A 23,646-nucleotide genomic window follows, 5' to 3' on the forward strand; every position below is an offset into this window, starting at 1 on the left:
AACTGGAGAGCCAGTCTTTAATAAATTAATTACAGTATTGGACATCTGATATATACATAGATTCATTTTCTTGTATTACAACTAAAAACAATATCACTCTGATTTGTCACTGAGATAGAATATCTTCAAATTGTTTTGTGCTTTTTTCTTTTTTCCTCATATATATATGTATATATTATTTTTTACATAGCAAACTCTTCTGTATTGAAAATGCCACAGTTTTGGCAGTGAACAACCAGAGGAATTCCCCATGAGGATCTTCCAACGAACAGAGATAAATAGCTCTTTTTTCATGTACAGAAATATTGGCTTCAAAATTAGTGTACTGAACACAGCATATAGCATGTTGACTATCAGAGTTACAATTTTAAAATTGGCTTTTTCTGTCTTTGATTATATTTAAAAATGCAAACCACAGCCAACTTTTGGGCAATTATTTCTATAAGACCATATTGCACAAAAGTCCTTAAATACAGATATAAGTTATGCCATTTGGATTTAAGTGTTGCGACAACTATATGGCAAATGAAGCAGGTTTACTTGGCACATGCAGTCTCTGGTACACTAGGAGACTGTTCATAGGACTACAAATACAGTTTGCTTGCAAGTAGAATGAATGCGTGTTCAACAAAATAAACTTAATTTGGCAATTCATTGTTTTATGTGGTATTTTCTCCAAAGTAACCACGGATAAACCTTGATAAAAATGGAGACAAAGACCATATGGTTGTATTTTCACAGTAGCCTGAGGAATGCTAAACCGTAGTTCTCCAGGAACTCAGTTTCAGGTGTTACGTAACTACTTTTATTTCTCATCGCAGCCCTCCAAAATGATTTTCTTTAATAAAAATTAAGATTCAGAAGTAGAGCTGGCAGTACTTTCAACAAATGACTTATAAATTTGAGAGTTCAAAAACCTGGGGAAAGAATCTCTGTGCATTAAGGTATATATCTGCAGTTGGGCATCTTCATACATGTGAGGATTAGGATCCAACAGATTTCTATTGATCACCTCTCTAACTCGAGAATCGAGACTGACCTAAAAAGAAATAAGAGCAGATACATTAAATAATATTTTTTCAAAAGATCTCAATCAAGTAACTATATACTCATGACATTTCAGAGAAACCTTAAAGAGTAAATCTAAAAATCATGAGGTTATGTTTTCAAAGCTTTCATAACCCTGCATACTTTTTTCCTTCAAAAACTGAATTAAACAAAAACCAACTTTTAAACCAAAATTTGAGTTCAGATATCTTGGCTTTCTTGGATGTACCTCTTCTATGCATTCATTCAGGAGTTTTTGACAATTTCTCTCATTGTTGCAGTGCTAGAGAGTCCCCTAGCTAGAATACAAAGTTGCGTGTGTGTGTGTGTGTTAGTCGCTTGGTTGTGTCCAACTCTTGGTGACCCCATGGACTGTAGTCCACCAGGCTCCTCTGTCCACAGAATTCTCCAGACAAGAATACTGGAGTGGGTTGCCATTCCCTTCTCCAGGAGACCTTCCTGACCTTCTTCTCCTGGGTTTCCTGAACTGCGGGCAGATTCTTTATGGTCTGAGCCACCTGGGAAGCCCCTAACCAGAATACAAAGTTACCTCCTCCTATTATGCTGGGCTGACTCTCTTCATTGAACAAGATAAAAATCTAGCAGAGAGTAGTTCTCTGTCAAAACAACATGTAAATTACATACTGATACCTGACAGTTTCACGTCCCAACAAGCCACATCAGGAGGACACCAGGAACATGGAAGGGCTGAGCAAGCAGAACCAGAGCACATACTCTTCAGGCCTTACAACTATAGACCTGTTCACATAGAACACGCTACAGTCCTTCCCTAGGAATACGTCCAAATGACTCTGTACTAAATATTAGAAGAACAATTTTTTGAAAGGCAGTCTTTGAAAGGAGAAATGTCAGTAGGAACTCAGAGCACTCATTAAAGTAGCCATACAGTGTTACCTGAAAAGTGTAAAGAAATTTTAAGAAATTAAATTCTGCAAGTGATTCCGTTTTTTGTTTTTGTTATTTCTCCCTGAATGCTAATCGTGTTGGAACTGGTAGGGTAAGTTGGAAGAGGAATGGGGAGGATTAAATAGCAATAAAGGCATGCTATGCGGAACAGAACTAAGCTCTTTCCTGAAACGAAAGGGAAAAGCCCTCCAAGAGGCAAAACACCTCTGAGTCTGATTGGTGTCTGACGTTCTCACTGTTGAACAAAGACTAAGGCATGGTGATCCACAGTTACCCGTTTCATGATGTACTTCTATACAAACCCTTCATATTTATAGCTAAGGTTTTGTCACAAGCATCTTGCAAAAGCCTTTTTGGTTCTGGCTTCATTTTCCACCGATTCTTTGTATAAGCCTGGGATCTGAGACAGTCCCAGTGAGAGAAGCACTCATATGCTCTCTGGTGTTTCCAGATTCCTAAACTTTATAGCCCATGTGGAGCTGAGTTCATAGAAACACCCCAGGATGACAGCTAGCAGGGGAAGACATATCAGGAAGTGGTGATCCAGACTAAATTTCTGTGGTTTTGCTAGACTAAGTTATACAAAGACAAAAGTAAACGTTTCTTGGCCGAACTATGTGTTAGTCTCTCTAGATTCTAAAGAAAGAAAAATGTTCTGGAAATGGGTCAAGTTTTATTCTGTGTTATTGTCACAAGGGTCATCATCAAGAATAAAGTTAAAAAGTACACAATTTTTCGCTAAACTTCTTATTAAAAAATATTTGTGTCTCTCGCTCAACAGGAAAATGTTGACATTGAAGTTTAAACTGATAGGTCTTGTTCTGAAATGTGGTATTATGATAAAGTGAATCTTAACAAACATATTCTACTATTTTTTGCAGATGGTACTTTTACTTTCAAACGTGTACTTTTTGTTTCATTGGAGAAAGGAACACTAGATTAGTGATAAAGAGATAAAGAGGTCTTTATTTCATAAATAATAGCATACTGAATATATGCTATTTAACACATATGTTCCCTAACATATATATTTAACATATGATAAACTGATAACAGTTTATCCGTTGCTGGAATGATACTCATTATCTTAAGACAGAAAGCAAAATAATTTGAATTATTAAATGTGTTGAGTCTTCATTGTATAATTTAAATTTTATTTTCAAACTAAAAACAGTAGTGAAATATCATAGAGAAAGTAGTACCATTCAACATTTAGTAACCTGTAACAAAAACACATTTGCTATTTCCATTTAAAAAATAAAATATTTACCTTAATATCTGGTGGTTTGTTTGAAAAGGTTGTCTGTCAGTCAAAAGACATGTAGAGAGGTCAAATAACAAGGATAAACCTCATGAGTATGACAATCTATAGTTTCACCTTGTGGCATCTTTGTGCTTCGAGTGTAGAATATCTATAATACAAAGTAGTGCGGGAGGATCCCAGCATGGGCCTGAGCCTAGGCCCCCTAGGATTCACCCCTGAGTAGTGCCATCTCATCTGGGATCCAGTGCCTAAGGCACCAGGGAACTTCCTGTACAGACTTGGAAAAAAATGCTGAGTAGCACTAAGACAACAGCTATTCTCAGGTAATGCAAATTCTTTTCTTAGTCTTCCCAGACTCCCGTTTAGGGGGTGAAGGAACCATGTGTGCGCAGTCGAACCCCACACTGTGCGACCCTTTGGACTGTAGGATTTTTCAGGCAAGAATACTGGAGTGGGTTGCCATTTCCTGCTCCACGGAATCTTCCCGAGTCAGGGTGGCTCAGACGGTAAAGTGTCTGCCTGCAATGCAGGCGACCGGGGTTCGATCCCTGGCTCAGGAAGACCCCCTGGAGAAGGAAATGGCAACCCACTCCAGTACTCTTGCCTGGAAAATTCCATGGACAGAGGAGCCTTGTACTACAGTCCATGGGGTCGCAAAGAGTCGGACACGACTGAGCGACTTCACCTCACCTCAGGGATCAAACCCGTGTTTCCTGCATCTCCTGAATTGCAGACAGATTCTTTACCACTGAGCCACCGGGAAAGGGAGCAAAGCAGCGTTGCAGTAATAGAGTTAAAAGGCAACCAACTTCTGTGGGGCTGGGCACAAGACAGCCCTGACAGATTTGGCAGCCCTGACCAGCAGTCTTGGCAGTCCTGGAGAAGCTGGGAGTGTCGAGAGGTGGCGAGTGAAACTAATGAACGCGGGACTGCCCATGCCCCAGGGAGGAGACAGGGAGGAAGAAAAGCACGGGGCTCACAGACATAAAAATATCCACCAGCAACTCGACAAGGAGAAGGCGATGGCACCCCACTCCAGTACTCTTGCCTGGAAAATCCCATGGACGCAGGAGCCTGGTGGGCTGCAGTCCATGGGGTCGCTAAGAGTCGGGCACGACTGAGTGACTTCTCTTTCACTTTTCACTTTCATGCATTGGAGAAGGAAATGGCAACCCACTCCAGTGTTCTTGCCTGGAGAATCCCAGGGACGGGGGAGCCTGGTGAGCTGCCGTCTATGGGGTCGCACAGAGTCGGACACGACTGAAGCGACTCAGCAGCAGCAGCAGCAGGAGCAGCAACTCCACAAACTAGCTGGCAGGAAAATGAAATGAACGCTAAAGGTTCAACAAGAGTGAGGGGTAAAATGGGGAGAATGAAAACAGAAATCTTGTTTGTGTGACTGGGGTAAACCTGGGTCAAACTGAATTATATACTATGCATGGAGCTAATTCACGTGAAGTAGGTGGATATGGCCAAAAGACAGCACACCAAGTTTTGAGCCTGACCTCCCCTTCTGGCCATAGAGATGCAATGAAAATTTTGATTCTTTGGACAATGTTTTGGTGGAATTATACTGAAAATGATGAATTACCACTGAAAGTCTTTTATCCTCATAAAGACCCTCCTAAGTTAATTCTTTGAACATTTTTTTTTATATACCATGATTTAATTTTCCCATATTCTTTCATTTTATTTTTAGTTTTACTGAAGCCGCTTTATTTACTATTTTTTTTTCTAAGTAAAATACTGATTAATATTTTTTTCCTTTGTAAGTTCATGTTAAATTTTTACCAACTATTGTTTCTGCTACTGGAGATGTTCTTTATAATTTTAACTAACTTTGGTTTTCTCATGTAAAATTTTGTATATTTGAAGGCTATCTGATTCTCCTATCTGTTTTAATACACTTTTTACCACACGCATTTTTAGCCATATGACTTTGTGTCGGTTATTTCTATGGAAAATAATTATACATTACAAATAAGACTGATCGTTGGAATGCATTATTTGAAGCAAAGATCGTTGGTACAATAAAGTGGAGTAACCATACTCCCGGTGGCATATAAATGGTGGGAAAGTTTATCTTGCTTCTGAGGGACAGTTCAGACATGTGATGAAGGTTGCTAGCTCTCACTGTGTCTCAAATTGTAAGTTTGGGTTCATAGAAGTCCAGAGTTGTGTCATGAATAGAATACTAGACAATGGAATAACTAACAAGAATATTGTAGTTGGAAGAGCTGCACTTGGAAACAGAAGATCTTGGGCTTGTATTCTCTCTCTACCAGATATAATTCTACTGTCCTTGCTTTACTTCTTCCGAGTATCAGTTGGTTTTGCTATAAAATGGTGCCATCTGTCCTAGAGGCTACAGGATTATTGTGATTTATATTGTAATAGTATCCATAGAGCACTTTATCAACAACAAACTTTAAGCCCAATGTAAACTATGCCAAAGCCTTTGACTGTGTGGATCACAATAAACTGTGGAAAATTCTGAAAGAGATGGGAATACCAGACCACCTGACCTGCCTCTTGAGAAACCTGTATGCAGGTCAGGAAGCAACAGTTAGAACTGGACATGGAACAACAGACTGGTTCCAAATAGGAAAAGGAGTACGTCAAGGCTGTATATTGTCACCCTGCTTATTTAACTTCTATGCAGAGTACATCATGAGAAACTCTGGGCTGGAAGAAGCACAAGCTGGAATCAAGATTGCCAGGAGAAATATTAATAACCTCAGATATGCTGACGACACCACCCTTATGGCAGAAAGTGAAGAGGAACTAAAAAGCCTCTTGATGAAAGTGAAAGAGGAGAGTGAAAAAGTTGACTTATAACTCAACATTCAGAAAACAAAGATCTTGGCATCTGGTTTCATCACTTCATGGGAAATAAATGGGGAAACAGTAGAAACAGTGTCAGACTTTATTTTTGGCTCCAAAATCACTGCAGATGGTGACTGCAGCCATGATATTAAAAGACGCTTACTCCTTGGAAGAAAAGTTATGACCAAGCTAGATAGCATATTCAAAAGTAGAGACATTACTTTGCCAACAAAGGTCCGTCTAGTCAAGGCTATGGTTTTTCCACTGGTCATGTATGGATCCAAGAGTTGGACTGTGAAGAAAGCTGAGTGCTGAAGAATTGATGCGTTTGAACTGTGGTGTTGGAGAAGACTCTTGAGAGTCCCTTGGACTGCATGCAGATGCAACCAGTCCATTCTGAAGGAGATCAGCCCTGGGATTTCTTTGGAAGGAATGATGCTAAAGCTGAAACTCCAGTACTTTGGCCACCTCATGCGAAGAGTTGATTCATTGGAAAAGACTCTGATGCTGGGAGGGATTGGGGGCAGGAGGAGAAGGGGATGACAGAGGATGAGATGGCTGGATGGCACCACCAACTCGATGGATGTGAGTTTGAGTGAACTGCGGGATTTGGTGATGGACAGGGAGGCCTGGCGTGCTGCGATTCATGGGGTCGCAAAGAGTCGGACACGACTGAGCGACTGAAGTGAACTGAACTGAACTGAAGGTAATAATAGTACTACTACTACTCATTGATCATGTGTATAACAACACCTTTTGGTCAGACCCAATGCGTGTAGATTTCGTATCAGCTTGAATTTTCCCTTCTCAGAGTGACCTTACTGGACTAACTTTATTCTAATGACATCACTTTGACTTCCACGCCATCATAATGTTTATCACGATTTTTAATTACTTGTCTTTGACATGATTTGTCTGTCTTCCTAAGATGAAAGCTCCTTAAGGTTCACCATCATACCCCTAACATCTAGGCCAGTACCTGGCTCACAGGAAGTACTCAATGCACATTTTTGAATGATAATATGTACGCACAAAGAAAACTAGAAAGATACAATCAAATGAGTCCTGTTAGGAAAAACTGATTTAAATCATCAAAACTGTTAAATTCACATAATTTTGCATGAAGAGGCATCTGTCTGTGTGCACACATGGGACCACATGTCTATCACATATACAATATTTTTAGATAATTCTGGTTTTTAAATAGGCTTTTTGCTTTCTCCTCCTAGATAGCAACTATGACTAGAAGGAGTTTTGGGTGAAATGAGAAGAAAACAGTAACTACTACTATAAAAACTGTCATTCAGCAGAACCTGAAAGTCATAGATTTAGTGGGTTTTAGAGCTTTTCCCCGGAGAAGGTAATGGCACCCCACTCCAGTACTCCTGCCTGGAAAATCCCATGGACAGAGGAGCCTGGTGGGCTGCAATCCACGGGGTCGCTAAGAGTTGGGCACGACTGAGTGACTTCAATTTCACTTTTCACTTTCATGCATTGGAGAAGGAAATGGCAACCCACTCCAGTGTTCTTGCCTGGAGAATCCCAGGGACAATGGGCCCTCGTCTGTGGGGTCGCACAGAGTCGGACACGACTGAAGTGACTTAGCAGCAGCAGCAGCAGCAGCAGAGCTTTTCCCAGGCCATTATTCTATAAAATGAGGAAGCTGAGGCCTCAGAACACTGAAGTGAGTTGCTTAGTGTTGGATGGTTGAGTGGCAGGCCTAGATTGCAGCCATGGTTAAGGACAACACCATCACCAGGTATCCAAACACACATGCTGCTGCTGCTGCTAAGACGCTTCATTCGTGGCCTGCCGGGAGCCAGCATGAGGAGTCCCGCCCGTGGCAAAGGTCATGAGGTTAAGGGGCCGATTCTGTGCGACCCCATAGACGGCAGCCCACCAGGCTCCCCCGTCCCTGGGGTTCTCCAGGCAAGAACACTGGAGTGGGTTGCCATTTCCTTCTCCAATGCATGAAAGTGAAGAGGGAAAGGGAAGTCGCTCAGTCGTGCTCGACTCTTTGGGACCCCATGGACTGCAGCCCACCAGGCTCCTCTGTCCATGGCGTTTTCCAGGCAAGAGTACTGGAGCGGGGTGCCATTGCTTTCTCCCCCGAACACACATAGTTTTCTGTAATTCTTATAAGTCTTACAGTTGTTGCAGGATTTACAATTATCTCTTTGTTCAATAGCTCAATGTTGCTTAAGCTGGTTACGACTTTTAATCAGACTGTTAAGTTATTTTGCTGAGCTTATCTTTTTAGTACTTAAGCTGTCACTGGCAACTGCAATGCATAGCAAGGCTACTGTTCATCTTAAATCCCTCTCTATGACTTCCATTTGAGCTACCTTTGAGGACCTCACATAAAAAGAAAACTTACTTTTGAAAGAAATGACATTTTTTGTTTTTAGATTTTTTAAAATTTAAAATGTGGTCATTTCCCCTCTTGAAATGGATGCTAAACCAAAAATGAGAGATATAGTGAGTCCCGATTGTCAACATCTATCTTATAAGATAATGTTTAAGTTGTCAAAAATGCATATAACATAATCTTAAAACAACGAAATGTAATTTTCAGCACACTGGCTTCATGAAGGAAATATGCTATGTTGATAACATTTTAAGAATGGGGACCTCCTCTACATTTAATAAGCTTTCCTGAAGACTCTTGAGAGTCCCTTGGACTGCAAGGAGATCCAACCAGTTCATCCTAAAGGAGGTCAGTCCTGAGTGTTCATTGGAAGGACTGGTGTTGAAGCTGAAACCAATACTTTGGCCACCTGATGCAAAGAACTGACTTATTGGAAAAGACCAGGATGCTGGGAAAGATTGAAGGCGGGAGGAGAAGGGGACGACAGAGGATGAGATGTTTGGATGGCATCACCAACTCAATGGAGATGAGTTTGGTTAAACTCCAGGAGTTGGTGATGGACAGGGAGGCCTGGCGTGCTGCAGTCCATGGGGTTGCAAAGAGTCAGACACGACTGAGCGACTGAACTGAACTGATGGCTCAGTTGGTAAAGAAATGTCGGCAATGCAGGAGACCCAGGTTCTATCCCTGGGGTGAGAAGATCCTCTGGAGAAGGAGATGGTAACCCACTCCAATAATCCTGCCTGAAAAATTCCATCAACAGAAAAGTCTGGCAGGTTACTGTCTATGGGGTTGCAAAGAGTTGGATATGACTGAGCAGCTAACAGTTTTCTACATTTGACAAAGGAGAACACGATGACCCAATCAAATTATGGTAAAATGAAAGTCTGGTGAAGAAAACTGAGGTTCTGGTTAAGAATAAAGTCCTGACAACTTGCAGCTATTTAGTTACTACCATTTTACAAATGATTCAAATGTTCACATTCTTTAAAAAATATTCTAAGTAGAAACCGTTTTAGAGTTTCAGAGGTAGAGCCTAATTATCTAGCTCCAAAGTAGGAAATAGATTCCCGACTCCATTTAGTTTGCAGTGGCTGCTGTGTAGACCATGTTAAGAGAGATTCTAAGGTTGAATCTGGGTGCAAAAGGGAGGATCATGGTGTGTATGCATTAGTCTCACAGTCGTGTCCAACTCTTTGTGACCCCATGGACTGTAGTCCACCAGGCTCCTCTGTCCAGGGGATTTCCCAGGCAAGAATACTGGAGTGGGCTGCCATTTCCATCTCCAGGGGATCTTCCTGACCCAGAGATCGAACCTGAGTCTCCTGGATTGCCGGCAGATTCATTACCACCTGAGCCACCAGGGATGCCCAAGATGATGAGTAACTGACCATGTCATTTGCTGGGACACAAGGGCCTTAACAGCTGTCATTTTGGATTTGGTTCACTATCCTCTGTGCCCCTTTATACTTTCAGTTTTGTAAACAAATCAGCTGAATACAGAGGCCCAGATAAAAGTGAATTAATTTATCCCAGGCCACACAATTAAGTTGGAGCTGAGTCAGGACTAGAATCCTATCCATCTGAGTGTTAATTTAGTGTTCTTACTACTATATAGTCAGGGATCTCTGAAGTTGAGATTAATACACTAGTAAAATTCAAGTAGAACTGATGAGATGCTGAGGTTCTAAAGAGACCAGAAACCTGGAGAATGTATTTTTAGGATGCAGAATTTTAATGGTGTTAGAAATACAAAGTGGCATCAGTAATACATGTATGGAGGCTATAGAAAAAAATGATCCCCACCTGGTTTCTATGACTACCTTTTTTTACCTTAATGCAGGAAATAAAAAAGTAAGACAATCTTTTGTGTATCCAATCCAAGGTTTCTCATTTTGCAGGGACAATACTACTGGGGTAACTCTGGAATACCAACGGCACTTATAGAATGGCTGATACATTAAAAAAAATTACTTAGGAATACTTGATGGGAAGTGAAATGGCTTATATAACATTCCAAATACAGTCAATAGACACAGTGAAAGTGAAAGTCACACGGTCGTGTCCGACTCTTTGTGACCCCATGGACTATACAGTCCATGGAATTCTCCAGGCCAGAATACTGGAGTGGGTAGCCTTTCCTTTCTCCAGGGGATCTTCCCAACCCAGGGACTGAACCAGGGTCTCTTGCATTGCAGGCAGATTCTTTACCAACTGAGCTATGAGGCAAGCCCAGAGCAGACACAACTCATCTTACAGATTTCAAGGTAAGGAGTGTAAGACAGGTTGGGGCACATCAAGTGTGGTAGCAGGTCGATGCACACGGCCTGTTTCCAGGGAACATAATAAATGTCTGTGTGCAGGAGAGGGGAGTGAAGGATTGAGTCTGGGAGCAGAAAGTACCAGGTCAGAACATTTACATGGATGGGTGAAATCACAGTGGATTAAGATTAAGAGATTAAGAGAGACAGAAAAGACAAGAAGAGGGTGACATGCAGAAGAGAAGGCATTCCAGGAAACTCTAAATTCGCATTCTTAAAAGCCCTGGTGGAACTCATTTACTCAGCACTTCAGAGGCTGGGCAACTATGAGCCGCTCCCCCTCCAAGTGCTTGTAACTCTGGGAGCTGGACCCTTTCTCAGGAGCAAATTGATTTTTAAAAAGTTAATGGAAAGGTATTAAACTGGTTGTTTGAAATGTTCCCTATTTATTAGGAACATTCTAGCGATGGGAAGAACAGCTCGCACTTACCAGTAACAGGAAAGCTAGAACAAGTGAAATGATGACCATTACACATCTCTCCCCCAAGAAGAGTAGCGGGGTGATGGATGCAGGCTCAGTCACTCGGTCGTGTCTGACTCTTTTCAACCCCATGGACTGTAGCCCGCCAGGCTCCTCTGCCCATGGGATTTCCCAGGCAAGAATACTGGAGTGGGTTGCCATTTCCTCCTCTAGGGGATCTTCTTGACCCAGGGACCAACCCTGCGTCTCCTATGCCTCCTGAATTGCAGGAGGATTCTTTACTGGTGAGCCACCAGGGAAGCCCAGTGGGTCACAAATGGTCATTTTTCAGTTCTATAAAAATTCTAATATAAGCATTAACATCAACATGCTATTTTGAAGCATCAACATTCCCACCCCTCCCCAGACCAGAGGTTTTCAAACAGTAGGTATGTGGGAAATTAATTAAAGGCACAGATTTCTGGGCCCTATTTTCCAAAATTCAGGTTCAGAAGTTCTGACTCGGCCTCGAGAACTTGCTTTTCAAACAAATGCTCTAGGAGATTCTCAGACAGGTGATCTGAGGATCACACTTTGAGAAACATTGCCCCAATGTAAGTTCTTCTTTTCCATTTTAGTTGAACTCTTGGCCAATTGTATTTACCAGGCTTCCCAAGGTTAGTTCTGAAAAGCAAGTCACTATCACAGGAGTCAGCCAGAGATTAACGATCAAAGCACAGTGGGAAAACCTAACCTTGAAACACTTGCTCAGGTAGATTCTTAGAATGGAATCTAGATTATCTACCCAGATAAATCTTCTAGCCTCTCCACACCCAATGCATTACTCAATTCAGACAGAGGTCCTTTTAGGTTCATCCTTGGTCTTAAGTAGCCCACATCAATCCTTTACAGATTTTTACCTCTTTTGGTGAGAGTATAGAAATGTAATCGTCATATATCATCCTGGCCTTTTCTTCAATTACTTTTTTGTTCTGCTCTTTCTTTAAGTCTTCACAGGCAAGCCAGAAAAGTAGGTTCTCCTCACTGTATTCTGTTCGCAGGAACTCCCTGAAGAGGTTTCTTCCTGCTGGGGCCTTCATCATCTTGTCAAAATTTTGAGACCAGGACAAGACTTCATCTGAAGTGGGGTTTTGGCTGCAGAGACAGAAGGGGGCCATTATCAAAAGCAACTTTGGTGCAGGAATGAGAAGTAGATAGAAATGCTGCCATCTAGTGGTCATATAGACTCAGTCTAGCCGGACCTGACAAACATCTGCCAGGACTGGGCTAGCTATTTCTGGGTCTTGACAAAAATTATTGTAGGTATAAGCTCTGTGTTTGGGAGCCAAGCATTCAAACAGCAAAGATCGACACACACTGTGCACATGGTCAACATCAGTTCAGTTCAGTCGCTCAGTCGTGTCCGACTTTGCGACCCCATGGCCTGAAGCTCGCCAAGATTCCCTGACTATCACCAACTCCCGGAGCTTGCTCAAACTCATGTCCATCGAGTCGGTGATGCCATCCAACCATCTCGTCCTCTGCCGTCCCCATCTCCTCCTGCCTTCAATCCTTTCCAGCATCAGGGTCTTTTCTAATGAGTCAGTTCTTCCCCTCAGGTGGCCCAAGTATTGGAGCTTCAGCTCCTGATTTCCTTTAGAATGGTCATCAAAGATTCCTAATGAAGCTGGGACATTTTTGAACTGTAACAATCTACTGCAAATCTATTACATTATTTTGAAAGGCAAACTGAACTTTTTTGGTTGCATCTGATGTAGATCTTAGTTTCCAAGCCATAAGATATAGTTTCTCATCTCTGGTCACTGTATTTTCACTTTTCACTGAATCAAAAATAAGAACACATCGTGTGCCCTTTACATATTTACCTAAACTTTAAGAATTATTCTGGTAAATATTATGAGTGAATTGTTACCACTGAATGGAGTTACCACAGCTTTTGAACCGTGGTGTTGGAGAAGACTCTTGACAGTCCCTTGGACAACAAGGAGATCAAACCAGCCAATGCTAAAGGAAATCAATCCTGAATATTCATTGGAAGGACTGATGCTGAAGCTGAAGCTCCAATACTTTGGCCACCTCATGTGAAGAGCTGACTCATTGGAAAAGACCCTGATGCTGGGAAAGATTGAAGGCAGGAGAAGAAGGGGATGGCAGAGGATGAGATGGTTGGATGGCATTACCAACTCAATGGACATGAGTTTGAGCAAACTCCAAAAGATGGTGATGGACAGGGAGGCCTGGCATGCTGCAGCCCATGGGGTCTGCAAAGAGTCACACATGACTGAGTGACTGAATAACAGCAATGACAATTAAAAAGCATAGACCATTTACAATGACATCGGGGACTTTTTAGATATCTGTACTCAAGTTTTTTAGCAACTATTTCCCTGCAAAACCTCCTTTTCCTATACATCAAAGAAGTAAAGGAGAGAAGCAAAGATAATTTTATGGCTAATTGATCCCGATTTTGCTTTCCTATGCCTTGGTATATTTAATAATTTTCCAACCTAAAATACATTTGGTTAGAAAAGTAGTCATATTTATTTTTTCCTTACCTTTTGGACCAAATATTTTAAGTTGATTTATTATTATTCCAGGATGTCTGAACTTTCTCATTTGTTTTAAAAAATTTAAAAGACAGAAAAATCACTATGAAGCCTCAATATTAAAACCTTCTCCTGAGCAGCAGAAAAAGAAAGCACCTGTCATTATACAAACAATCTGCTTGTGCTTCAATTCTGTTCTGTAAATGCTGTGTTTCGACTTCTCATTTTGGAGAAAATACTTGGTTAGAGTCTGTTCCAATGGAACAGCTGGGACCAAGGACCAGCTAGGTGCCTTTTCTGACTTAGGTAATTTCATATATCATTTTTGTTTTAGACTCTACACCTATAAAGAGAATGACTTAAAAAATTCTTAGAAAACAGAACTAAAGAATTAAGGCAATTTTGGGGGGGGGCATGGTTAATTCATGTAGCAATCATTATTTTTGGAAAGATAAGGATAAACTCAAGCAATGTTTTAGCCAATAGTTGAACGGAGCTAACAGAAAGAGTGATAAAAAGGAGTTGCAATCACAAAATAAGATCTGCCAGACGGAGCGGGCATGCATTTCCTAAAACCGTTTTGAGAAGGACCAGGAAGCAAGAGACGATGTTTAAGCCCTGGAAAGAGGTAAACAGCACAGACACTCAAGACACAATTACCGCACAAATCACTCACCATTCCTCTAGGACCTGGATACTCTCCATCTTTGTGGTATGCGTGGGTCTTCCTGCATTTTCCCCTCTTTCTTCATTCCTAACAGTGAGGCTGTAATGTAGTATAACACTTTATTTTGTCAAGGGAAAACCAATTATTTAAAGAAAAGAAAAGAAAAAGTTCTAGGACAACACTTCATGGAAGAATTTTATTGTCAACTATGTGAGCGTATTCAGAGTGCAAAAGGAGCAGCACCATTTTTAAATGACAGGCAAGCCCACGTCAACGAAGGGAAAGAGCATTATCATTTAATAAAGCAAGCCATAATCTCAAGAATGGGTGCTGTTACACCTTCTGACTTCATCCTCGCAAAATTTGAATTACTTAAAATCCTTGCGACACCCTATGTGATTAGATGCCTCAAAATTCGATATATGTCATTATGTTACTCTTTGGAGCAACGCTATTTTGATTTGTGGTTAGTTCTGTTCTTAATTTGATTTCAGCTGATTCTCCCCCCTTGACAGCTCTGCAGACCAGGCTTTCTGTGACTCTTCCCTTCATTCCTCCACCCACTCAAGTCTGAGCGACAGCATTTGTATTTGACATTTTCTTTGCCCTTTTATTGCTTCAAGCAAACCTAACAATAATCCTAGAGGGAAAGCCAGTCACTCTGAGGGTCTGAATAGGAGAGCATTGGGTGGGAGGCCTTTCTGCGTCTCTGGGACATAAATTTGGGAATTCTATAGAATTATAGGAACTAGGTTATTAATATTTCTCCCAGCAATCTTGATTCCAGCTTGTGCTTCATCCAGCCTGGCATTTTGCATGATGTACTCTGCACATAAGTTAAATAAGCAGGGTGACAATATACAGCCTTGACGTACTCCTTTCCCAATTTGGAACCTGTCCGTTTTTCCATGTCTCGTCCTAACTGTTGCATATTGACCCGCATACAGGTTTCTCAGGAGGCAGGTCAGGTATCCCCATCTCTTTAAGAATTTTCCAGAGTTTGTTGTGATCCAAACAGTTAACTGAGGGACTGAACTGAACTGATAGGAACTAGGATAATCCCAGGGGCTTTAGTAACCCAGAACAAGAATAAGAATTCTCTGATTCAGGGAAACCAGCCAAGCAGCTTCGTGGTTCTAGGTGTAGACAATGTGATGGGGAGGTTATGGGCAAACAGGAAGAAGCAGGGTGGACAGAATAACTCAGTGGCCTTGGAAAAGTCAAGCTATTGAATCAGCCAGTTGATCCCCTCTGTCTAGAAGCCAAGAAGCTTCACAAGAGCCTATCAGAGAGCAAAGGAAGTTGGGACGAAATCTCGTTCAGTCGTTCAGTCATTATTTATTCAACAAGGGGAAATAGAAACCATTATTTTCTAGTGCCTATTATGTGCCAGCCACTGTCGTTTTACCTTTAATTTTACTATCCCCATTTTATAGATGAGCAACGAGAGGCACAGGGCTGTCTGTTAGTCACTCCATTGTCTCCGACTCTTTGTGACCCCATGGACTGTAGCCCGCCAGGCTCCTCTGTCCATGGAATTCTCCAGGCGAGAATACTGGAGTGGGTTGCCATTCCCTTCTCTAGAGGATCTTCCTGACTCAGGGAACGAACCTGGGTCTCCTGCATTGCAGGTAAGCTCTTAGCCACCAGTGAAGTCCAGTTGGCCCAAAGGCAGGCACTAAATATGCAGTATGATTGGAATTTGAACTCAATTCTCCTGAACAACCCTGTAACTTATTGAGTGCCCGTGTCTGTTATTATGAACCATGCTCTCTGATAGACACTACGGCAATAGACTGATTATGTGTATGTAGAAAAGTGCCACTAAATACGGTGGTAGCTGAGTGCATGAAGGCTTCCAGTAATTAGCTGTTGTTAATCTGGAACATCTGGGGAAGGAAACTGAGACAATATCTCATTAATTCATTCTCAGGTGCCAGGGTGAGGGTGGGAGAATGTAGCAAAGATTTGAAGGCAAAGGAGTCAATCTACAAATGAAAGTGAGACTAGATGGAAAATTCAGTCAGAGAGAACTTTCAATACCTGGAGATAAACGGTAATGGAAAAGAATACTAAAAAGAATGCATATTCACGGGTTTACGTGCATGACCGGCCGCTCAGTCGTGTCCAGCTCTTTGCGACCTCACGGACTGTAGCCTGCCAGGCTCCTCTGTTGGTGGAATTCTCCAGGCAAGAATACTGGAGTGGGTTGCCATTTCCTTCTCCAGGGGATCTTCCTGACCTAGGGATTGAATCTATGTCTCCTGCATCTGTGTGTGTGTGTGTGTGTGTGTGTGTGTGTGTGTGTGTGTGTGTGTGTGTATAAATCACTTTGCTGTACAGCAGAAATCAGCACAACATTGTGGATCAAATACGATTAAAAAATGTAATCCTCAAAAAAAAAAAAAAAAGTGGACGATCTGGAGAAAAGAGAAACCTATAGGAATTGGAAAGAATGCTTCAGTCAGAAAAAGGACACCTCAGTGAAAACAGTCATAATGAAATAAATTCAGTTCTTTTCTATCAACTTCTAGGGAAAGTGGCAGATTTTATTGGTGTAGAAAACCTCTCACAAAGGTGGTGTGGCCCGGGGAATTCTAGCCAACTGTCACTCAAACATCCAGAAAACTGAGGCATGCCCTGCAGAGAGGCAGCAATTAATTCCTGACTGCTCTCAGCCTTCAATGTAGGGGAGCCTGAGGAAGTGGTGAGGTGGGATTCAGAGAGCCCCCCAGTGGGTTGGGGGGCTGCCTGTGGGCTTTGTGAACTGGCTGCAGCTCAGGAATGTGTTGGAGGAGAGCATCATTAACTCCTCCAAGTGTCTTTGAGGAAGACTGCCTCTCTGGAATTTGACATATTTCCAGTAATGATGGGAAAGTGGGTGGGGAGGTAGGAATACACCACTGATAATATTACGTGAAATTTCCTGGAAGAAGCTAATGACGGGAAATGTATAAAATATGCAGTTTAGGGTGAAAGTGAAAGTTGCTTAGTTGTGTCCGACTCTGCCATCCCATGCACTATACAGTTCATGGAATTCTCCAGACTGGAATACAGGAGTGGGTAGCCTTTCCCTTCTCCAGGGGATCTTCTCAACCCAGGGATCGAACCCAGGTCTCCCGCCATTGCAGGCGGTTTCTTTACCAGCTGAGCCACAAGGGAAGCCTGCAATTTAGGAGGTAAATTCTAAATAGAAAGATCACATTTAAATAGAAAATTAGTACTCATTCTGCCGAGCTTCACTGAGCTCTTATGTATGTGTGCACACACAGTGGGGGACTATAAAAATATTAGGACATGAGATTGCTTTGCTGATTAAATAATAAACCCCTTAAGAATTTATTTTGGTTACATTTCCATACTGTGTCCTATGGAGTGTGCTACACCAATGCAGATATCCTTAATTTCCACATTTGTGGAAAAAAAAAAAAAAGTGTTTTCCATTGTGTCTTCGCTGTAGAGCAACAAGTCTGGACTCCACACACATGATTCACAAGTTTCTGAACATGAATTCTGGCTCCTGTATCTGTTTCTGTGATATTTACAAACATCCCAAATGCCAGCATACTAAAGTGATCATTATGAAATATTGGGTTGTGTGTGTATCTTTCATTTCTACAGATGGCAAAATATGGACACATATTTGTACTAAAACTACTTATAACAGACATTCATTCAGTAAGTGCCTAACTGTTCACCGTTTGCTCCATTTCTTTTTTTCATTTTTATTTTAGTTTTGGCTGTGTCGGGCCTTTGCAGCAAGTGGGATCTTTTGTTGCGGCACTTGGATTTAGATCCCTGACACATGGGATCCTAGTTCCTCGACCAGGGATCAAACCTGTGTCCTCTGCATTGCAAGGCATATTTCTAACCCTGGACCACCAGGGAAGCCCCTTGCTCCATTTCTTGATCTGGTATTGGACACAACATAGTCCTGCAGAGAGAAATTGACTTTAAGCAATCAATGTGTCTTTTTTAATCAACTCCCCTTTAGGACCATTCTCTAAAAATTGGTTTCAAAGTTTCAATTATCAAGAACTACCGATGATGTCATTTTAAAAGATGAAGAGAAATGGAGACAATGGTAGAAGACTTGATATTAGACTATTTTCTATCTATGTCTTAGACATGTCTGTCCCAAATTTCACTCGGTCTTGCTCTAAGTAATACAGTCAGTTTTTTTTTTTTCTTTTTTTTTTAGCATGGCTGATGATGGTTTTTTTTAAGGTAATAAAATACAGGATATATTTGCTGTGAATCAACATATATGTATAATATGTGCTTAAAAAAGCTCTAAAAGGGGGAAAAAAACAGTCATGAGGGGTCACATGGAGACATATTATTTTTCACTTTTACACTGTCCATAACATTTTAAACTAACATTTCCACTTTTTAAACAACTAAAGCTATTAAAGAGAACAGAATGCATAAACAATGCTCACTGTGGGAGTCTTGATCAAAGCTTAAATATTTTATGGGAGAAAATGCCAATAGTCTATGCTAAGAATATTAAAATAAGCATACAAAATCCCGTTGGAGATTTCTTCAAATAGTGACTTTAGGAAGAGAAATACATTTGGTATATTTTAGAAAATAAGGAAATAAGTCTGTCCTTTTTATGTGTGGGCGGGTTTCGTGTTTGTTTACTGACGAGTTTGGATAGCGGGGTGGAGAAAATATTACATACTACTCTTGATTCAGTTTACCCACTGGTTCTTCATCATGGCTATGAATGGGACCTATTTTGGAAGAAGGTCTACTTTTTAAAGAAAAACAACTGGTTCTTAGGGAAAATCCTTGAAATGGTTGTAAACAAGATGAAAACTTTATAGTAGCCCTGTTAACTCTGAGATAAAGGCTGAGGACAAAACCACATATGTCTTTACACAAACCATCAACTGAGGAATTTATTAGATGTGTTAACTTAATACAGTATGACATCAAGGCTCAAGAAAGAATCAGTCATTGGTAAAAGGAACTCATTATTTTGATATTCTCACATTTTACCATCAGCTTTTCCTTTATATGTAACAGTTCTACCTCAAATTTCCTAGTGCAAAATGGAATCAAGTTCCTCCAGGTTCTGGAAAAGAATTGGTAAGTTATTCTTTCAATGTTTTATTTTTCACAGTCAAAACATTATGGTAAATCAATACTACAGCTTTACTTAGGAGTCAAAGACAATTTACAAATGTGTATGAGACACTTGATTTATGCAAGAGTGTCTGAGTTGGAAAGTCAAGATGGACAGAGGCTCTGAAACTGAGGCGTTCCGACAGGTAAATAGGCATCATAGAACACTGTACTGACAGCTGAGTTAGATGTGTTTGCCAGATGGAGACCGAGGCAAAGGGAATTCTAAGCAGAGGGGGAAGAGTTGTGTAGAGTTGTGAAAAGGCATGACATCAACATAGTGGACAGATCAGATGTTTCAAGATGGGAGCGATAAATCAGAACAGGCAGTGAGGCGTGATTAGGTGATGAGCCAAGAAAACAGTGAGCTGGAATCCAAATCTCAGATAGATTTCCTTTAAGACGATCTTGGTTTTCCAAGCTTTACTTTCCCTACTCACAATGGGAACAAAGACTAAACACGTAGCAAAAAGACAAATTATTACACATGCTTAATTCAGTTCAGTTCAGTTCAGTCGCTCAATTGCATCTGACTCTTTGCGTCCCCATGGATTGCAGCATGCCAGGATTCCCTGTCCATCAATGGAAAGCCAAACTGACTGCATACTTAATGACAATTTAAATGACTGCATATTTAAATGACAAGTTTACCCAAGTTTTCCCTTTCAACTTCAGAGAATAAACCCTTACACCTTGCTGTCATTATACAACCCATTTCTTCTTCACAACAGTCCTGGAAAGTAAGCAGGGTTGTTTTTTGTTTTTTTTTTTTTAATTAATCATTCCCATGAGTCAAGAGGAAGTACTCGCTGAGGTTGACTTACTGACTACCCACAACTAAAACATATCAACCCTAGCGCTGGAACTCCTGCCTTCCGCCTGGTTTCACACTCATTTTTGCTGTGCAGTTTCTTTTCTTGATACAGAGGAATGAATCGTGGTATTTTACCTTTTCAGGTATTTACAAAATGGGTTGCTCTTCAATGTCTGGAAAGGGTAAAACCTCTTATTGCAAATCCTCTCATCACAGCTCTCAGTCTCTAGGAGGTATTGCCAGGAGGACTGAATATGCAATAGATATTGGCAAGGAACAACTTCTCAGCTCCCTGGGACTTGAGACTGCCAGGGAGAAAGGAGCTGTTCTAGAAGCTCTGACAAAGCCTGACAAGGGAAAGAAGGGGTGACGCCACTCGTGACTACAGAACAGGGGTCGCTACTGCAAGGAGCCTCCCCGGGAGGCTTTGCTTCCACCAGCAAAGACAACTTTGGGGAGAAGCGGATTGGGAAAGGGGAGAAGCACCGATGCATTGCTTAGGAAACACTATACAAAGGAAGAAAAATGGGAGCCGAAGGGGCATAATCATTTCGGACAAATACAAATCCAGTTATAATCAAACCTATGACGTGAACCTCATCTTCCTTTCTATACTCAGGTGAAACGACTTGGTTTTGAATGGGGTGTGGTGAGGATGGGAATAGCGGTTAGAAATGTGTCTGGAAAGGTTATACAAGACTTGTTCCCCAAAAAATTGCCCCTAGAATTACTCCTCCTATTTTTCATAATGAGGTATCAAATATTATAAAATAAATGTTTCATCTGGCTTAAGCTTTTATTTCATTGAGTTAAAACCTGTCAAAAGTAAAATAATCTGCTACTAACACTCTGTCCGCTAGAGGGCAGTGTTGCCTTTATAAACAATGTTTTCATCAACAGACTAAAGAAAAAAAATGAAAAAGTTTCTGAGTTTATCCTTATTTGGAAAAAAAAACTATCCTCATATATATATGGGGTTTATATAATTACATCTTTCTAAGGACTTTGAAAAGAGTCAAATTGTCTGTGAGTGAAATAAACTCAAAAGCGATCAATTTAATTTTGGGCTAAGTCGCTTCAGTCGTGTCCGACTCTGTGACCCCATAGAAGGCAGTCCAGCATGCTCCGCCGTCCCTGGGATTCTCCAGGCAAGAACGCTGGAGTGGGTTGCCATTTCCTTCTCCAATACATGAAAGTGAAAAGTGAAAAGTGAAAAGTGAAAGTGAAGTCGCTCAGTCGTGTCCGACTCTCTGCGACCGCATGGATTGCAGCCTACCAGGCTCCTCTGTCCATGGGATTTTCCAGGCAAGAGTACTGGAGTGGGGTGCCTTTGGGGTGTGTACTCAGACGGTAAAGCGTCCCGCCTGCAAGGCGGGAGACCCGGATTCCATTCCTGGGTCGGGAAGATCCCCTGGAGAAGGAAATGGCAATCCACTCCAGCACTCTTGCCAGGAAAATCCCATGGATGGAGGAGCCTGATAGGCTAGTCCATGGGGTCGTAAAGAGACGGACATGACTGAGCGACTTCACTTTCCTTTTTGCTACTTAGGAAGTGTTCTGGATACTTCCCACTCTAAGCCACTTTAACTTAGGAGTATTTTAGTCCTAAAAAAGGGTCAGGCATAATCCTATTAACATTGTAGGTATTCTTCCCAATGATAAGCTGTTTGAACTCTTAGTATGTCTCTTGCTGGGGTAATATGACCTGAAGATACATTCTTAGAATAAATTAATTAGAAAAGATTTTAAACTACCAACAGGCAGGAAATATTTTTTTTCCTTAAAATGTGTGCAAAGAGCCATTGTGAAAGTGGATCCCAAAGGATTTCAATGCCAGTTTGGGCTGTATGTTAGTTACTTCTTTTGCTGCGAGGTAAAGACAAAATCACTTCCTCTTCTCACACTTGGTCTCTTTGTTACCAATTTCTTTCTACACCTGCTTCTGTTTGAAAAGATAGGTTTCCAAAACTCTTTTTTTTTTTTTTCAAAACTCTCTTTTTCTATTGGTATTAAATTTTTGTTTCTATCGGTATTAAATATTTATTTCTATTAGTATTAAATTTTTATTTTACTTTATTTCTATTGGTATTACATTTTTATTTTTATTTCCATGTATTTTAGGGTTATGGACATTCAATTGGTTTAGGATGCCAACTGCATTTAACAAGTTATTACCTGGTTAAAATCTGAATCTACTATGTTAGCTTATGTTTAGTTAAATAACTGAAGCCTCCCATTTGGCATATATATAGTTTCTTTTTTCCCCCTTGAAATTAAAAGAATTACAGAACTGAATATTTAGATGTATTTTAAATAATATATGCCAATCATCAGAATCCTCGACTTCAGTTCTCAGGTTGATTGAAACCCTATTTTAAGCTCTTCCTTCAGCCTACTGTAATTTTCGCTATAAGTCATAATTAAGTTAGTTGATGCTTCTGTGGGAAAGCAAGTATCTAGGATGTGAAAAGACCAACTGGACTTTTATTGAGTTAGTAGACACTGTTATTAAAATGGCATGTGATCACCCATGTCCTTAAATGCTTCAGTTAAGTTGGAGTCAGGCTTCTCGTTTTAGTTAACGTGTGTCTATTATAAAAAGCAGAATGAAAAGGTTAAAACACCAGCAGTTAAAGGTTAAAACACCAGCAGTTGATACTCAGAAAAACATCTGCTAGCTGTCACTTACCCATCCATGGCATCCATTCCTTCCCAGGGATTTTCCAGTTACTGTGCGTGTGACTATGTGTGGGATTAACAACTACGATTGAAGGTGATAATCCTGATCTTTGGGGAGACTTACTTAATCTCAGGATATGATGAACTTAGAACACTCTGGGTATCAATGAGTGTGTGGGCCCTGCTCCATAGAACTCAGGGAATACTGAGTTCTATCTGTACTCCTTTATACGAGAGTTGGAGAGAAAGGACGAGGGGTACCCAATGTAGAAAATAGGTTCTGTTGCATTAACTGAGATACAAATAGAACATGCTAAGCACACAGTGGCCAAATTCTACGAAATTTGAAAATTTCCTGTCAGCCTGAGACTTGCAACTAATATCTATCAATAAACGATTATTTAGGGATTCCCTAGAGAGTACTGAACCCTAAAGTAACAGGTATAGGTATGTTGTGAATCCCGTCTTAACAGATGAAGAAACTGAAGCTCAGAGAGACTGAAGTGAAAGTCGCTCAGTCATGTCCGACTCTTTGCGATGTTATGGACTATACAATCCATGGAATTCTCCAGGCCAGAATACTGGAGTGGGTAGCCTTTCCCTTCTCCAGGGGATCTTCCTAACCTAGGGATC

The 23,646-nt window shown here is 41.0% G+C and overlaps 1 protein-coding gene across 1 annotated transcript in view; it reads right to left on the minus strand.

Annotated features, from left to right (window-relative positions):
- The window catches only part of RGS17 (regulator of G-protein signaling 17), a 101,107-nt gene continuing 77,461 nt past the window's right edge, over positions 1 to 23,646 (minus strand). Inside the window, exons 3-5 of the mRNA XM_005684926.2 lie at positions 14,397 to 14,486; positions 12,074 to 12,308; positions 1 to 1,039 (exon numbers count right to left, since the gene is read on the minus strand). Coding sequence (XP_005684983.1) covers positions 851 to 1,039; positions 12,074 to 12,308; positions 14,397 to 14,486 — 514 coding nt within the window. The 3' untranslated portion in view covers positions 1 to 850. The remainder of the gene's footprint in view (positions 1,040 to 12,073; positions 12,309 to 14,396; positions 14,487 to 23,646) is intronic.

The sequence above is a fragment of the Capra hircus genome, chromosome 9, assembly GCF_001704415.2.
Source record: "Capra hircus breed San Clemente chromosome 9, ASM170441v1, whole genome shotgun sequence".
NCBI classification, from domain to species: Eukaryota; Metazoa; Chordata; class Mammalia; order Artiodactyla; family Bovidae; genus Capra; species Capra hircus.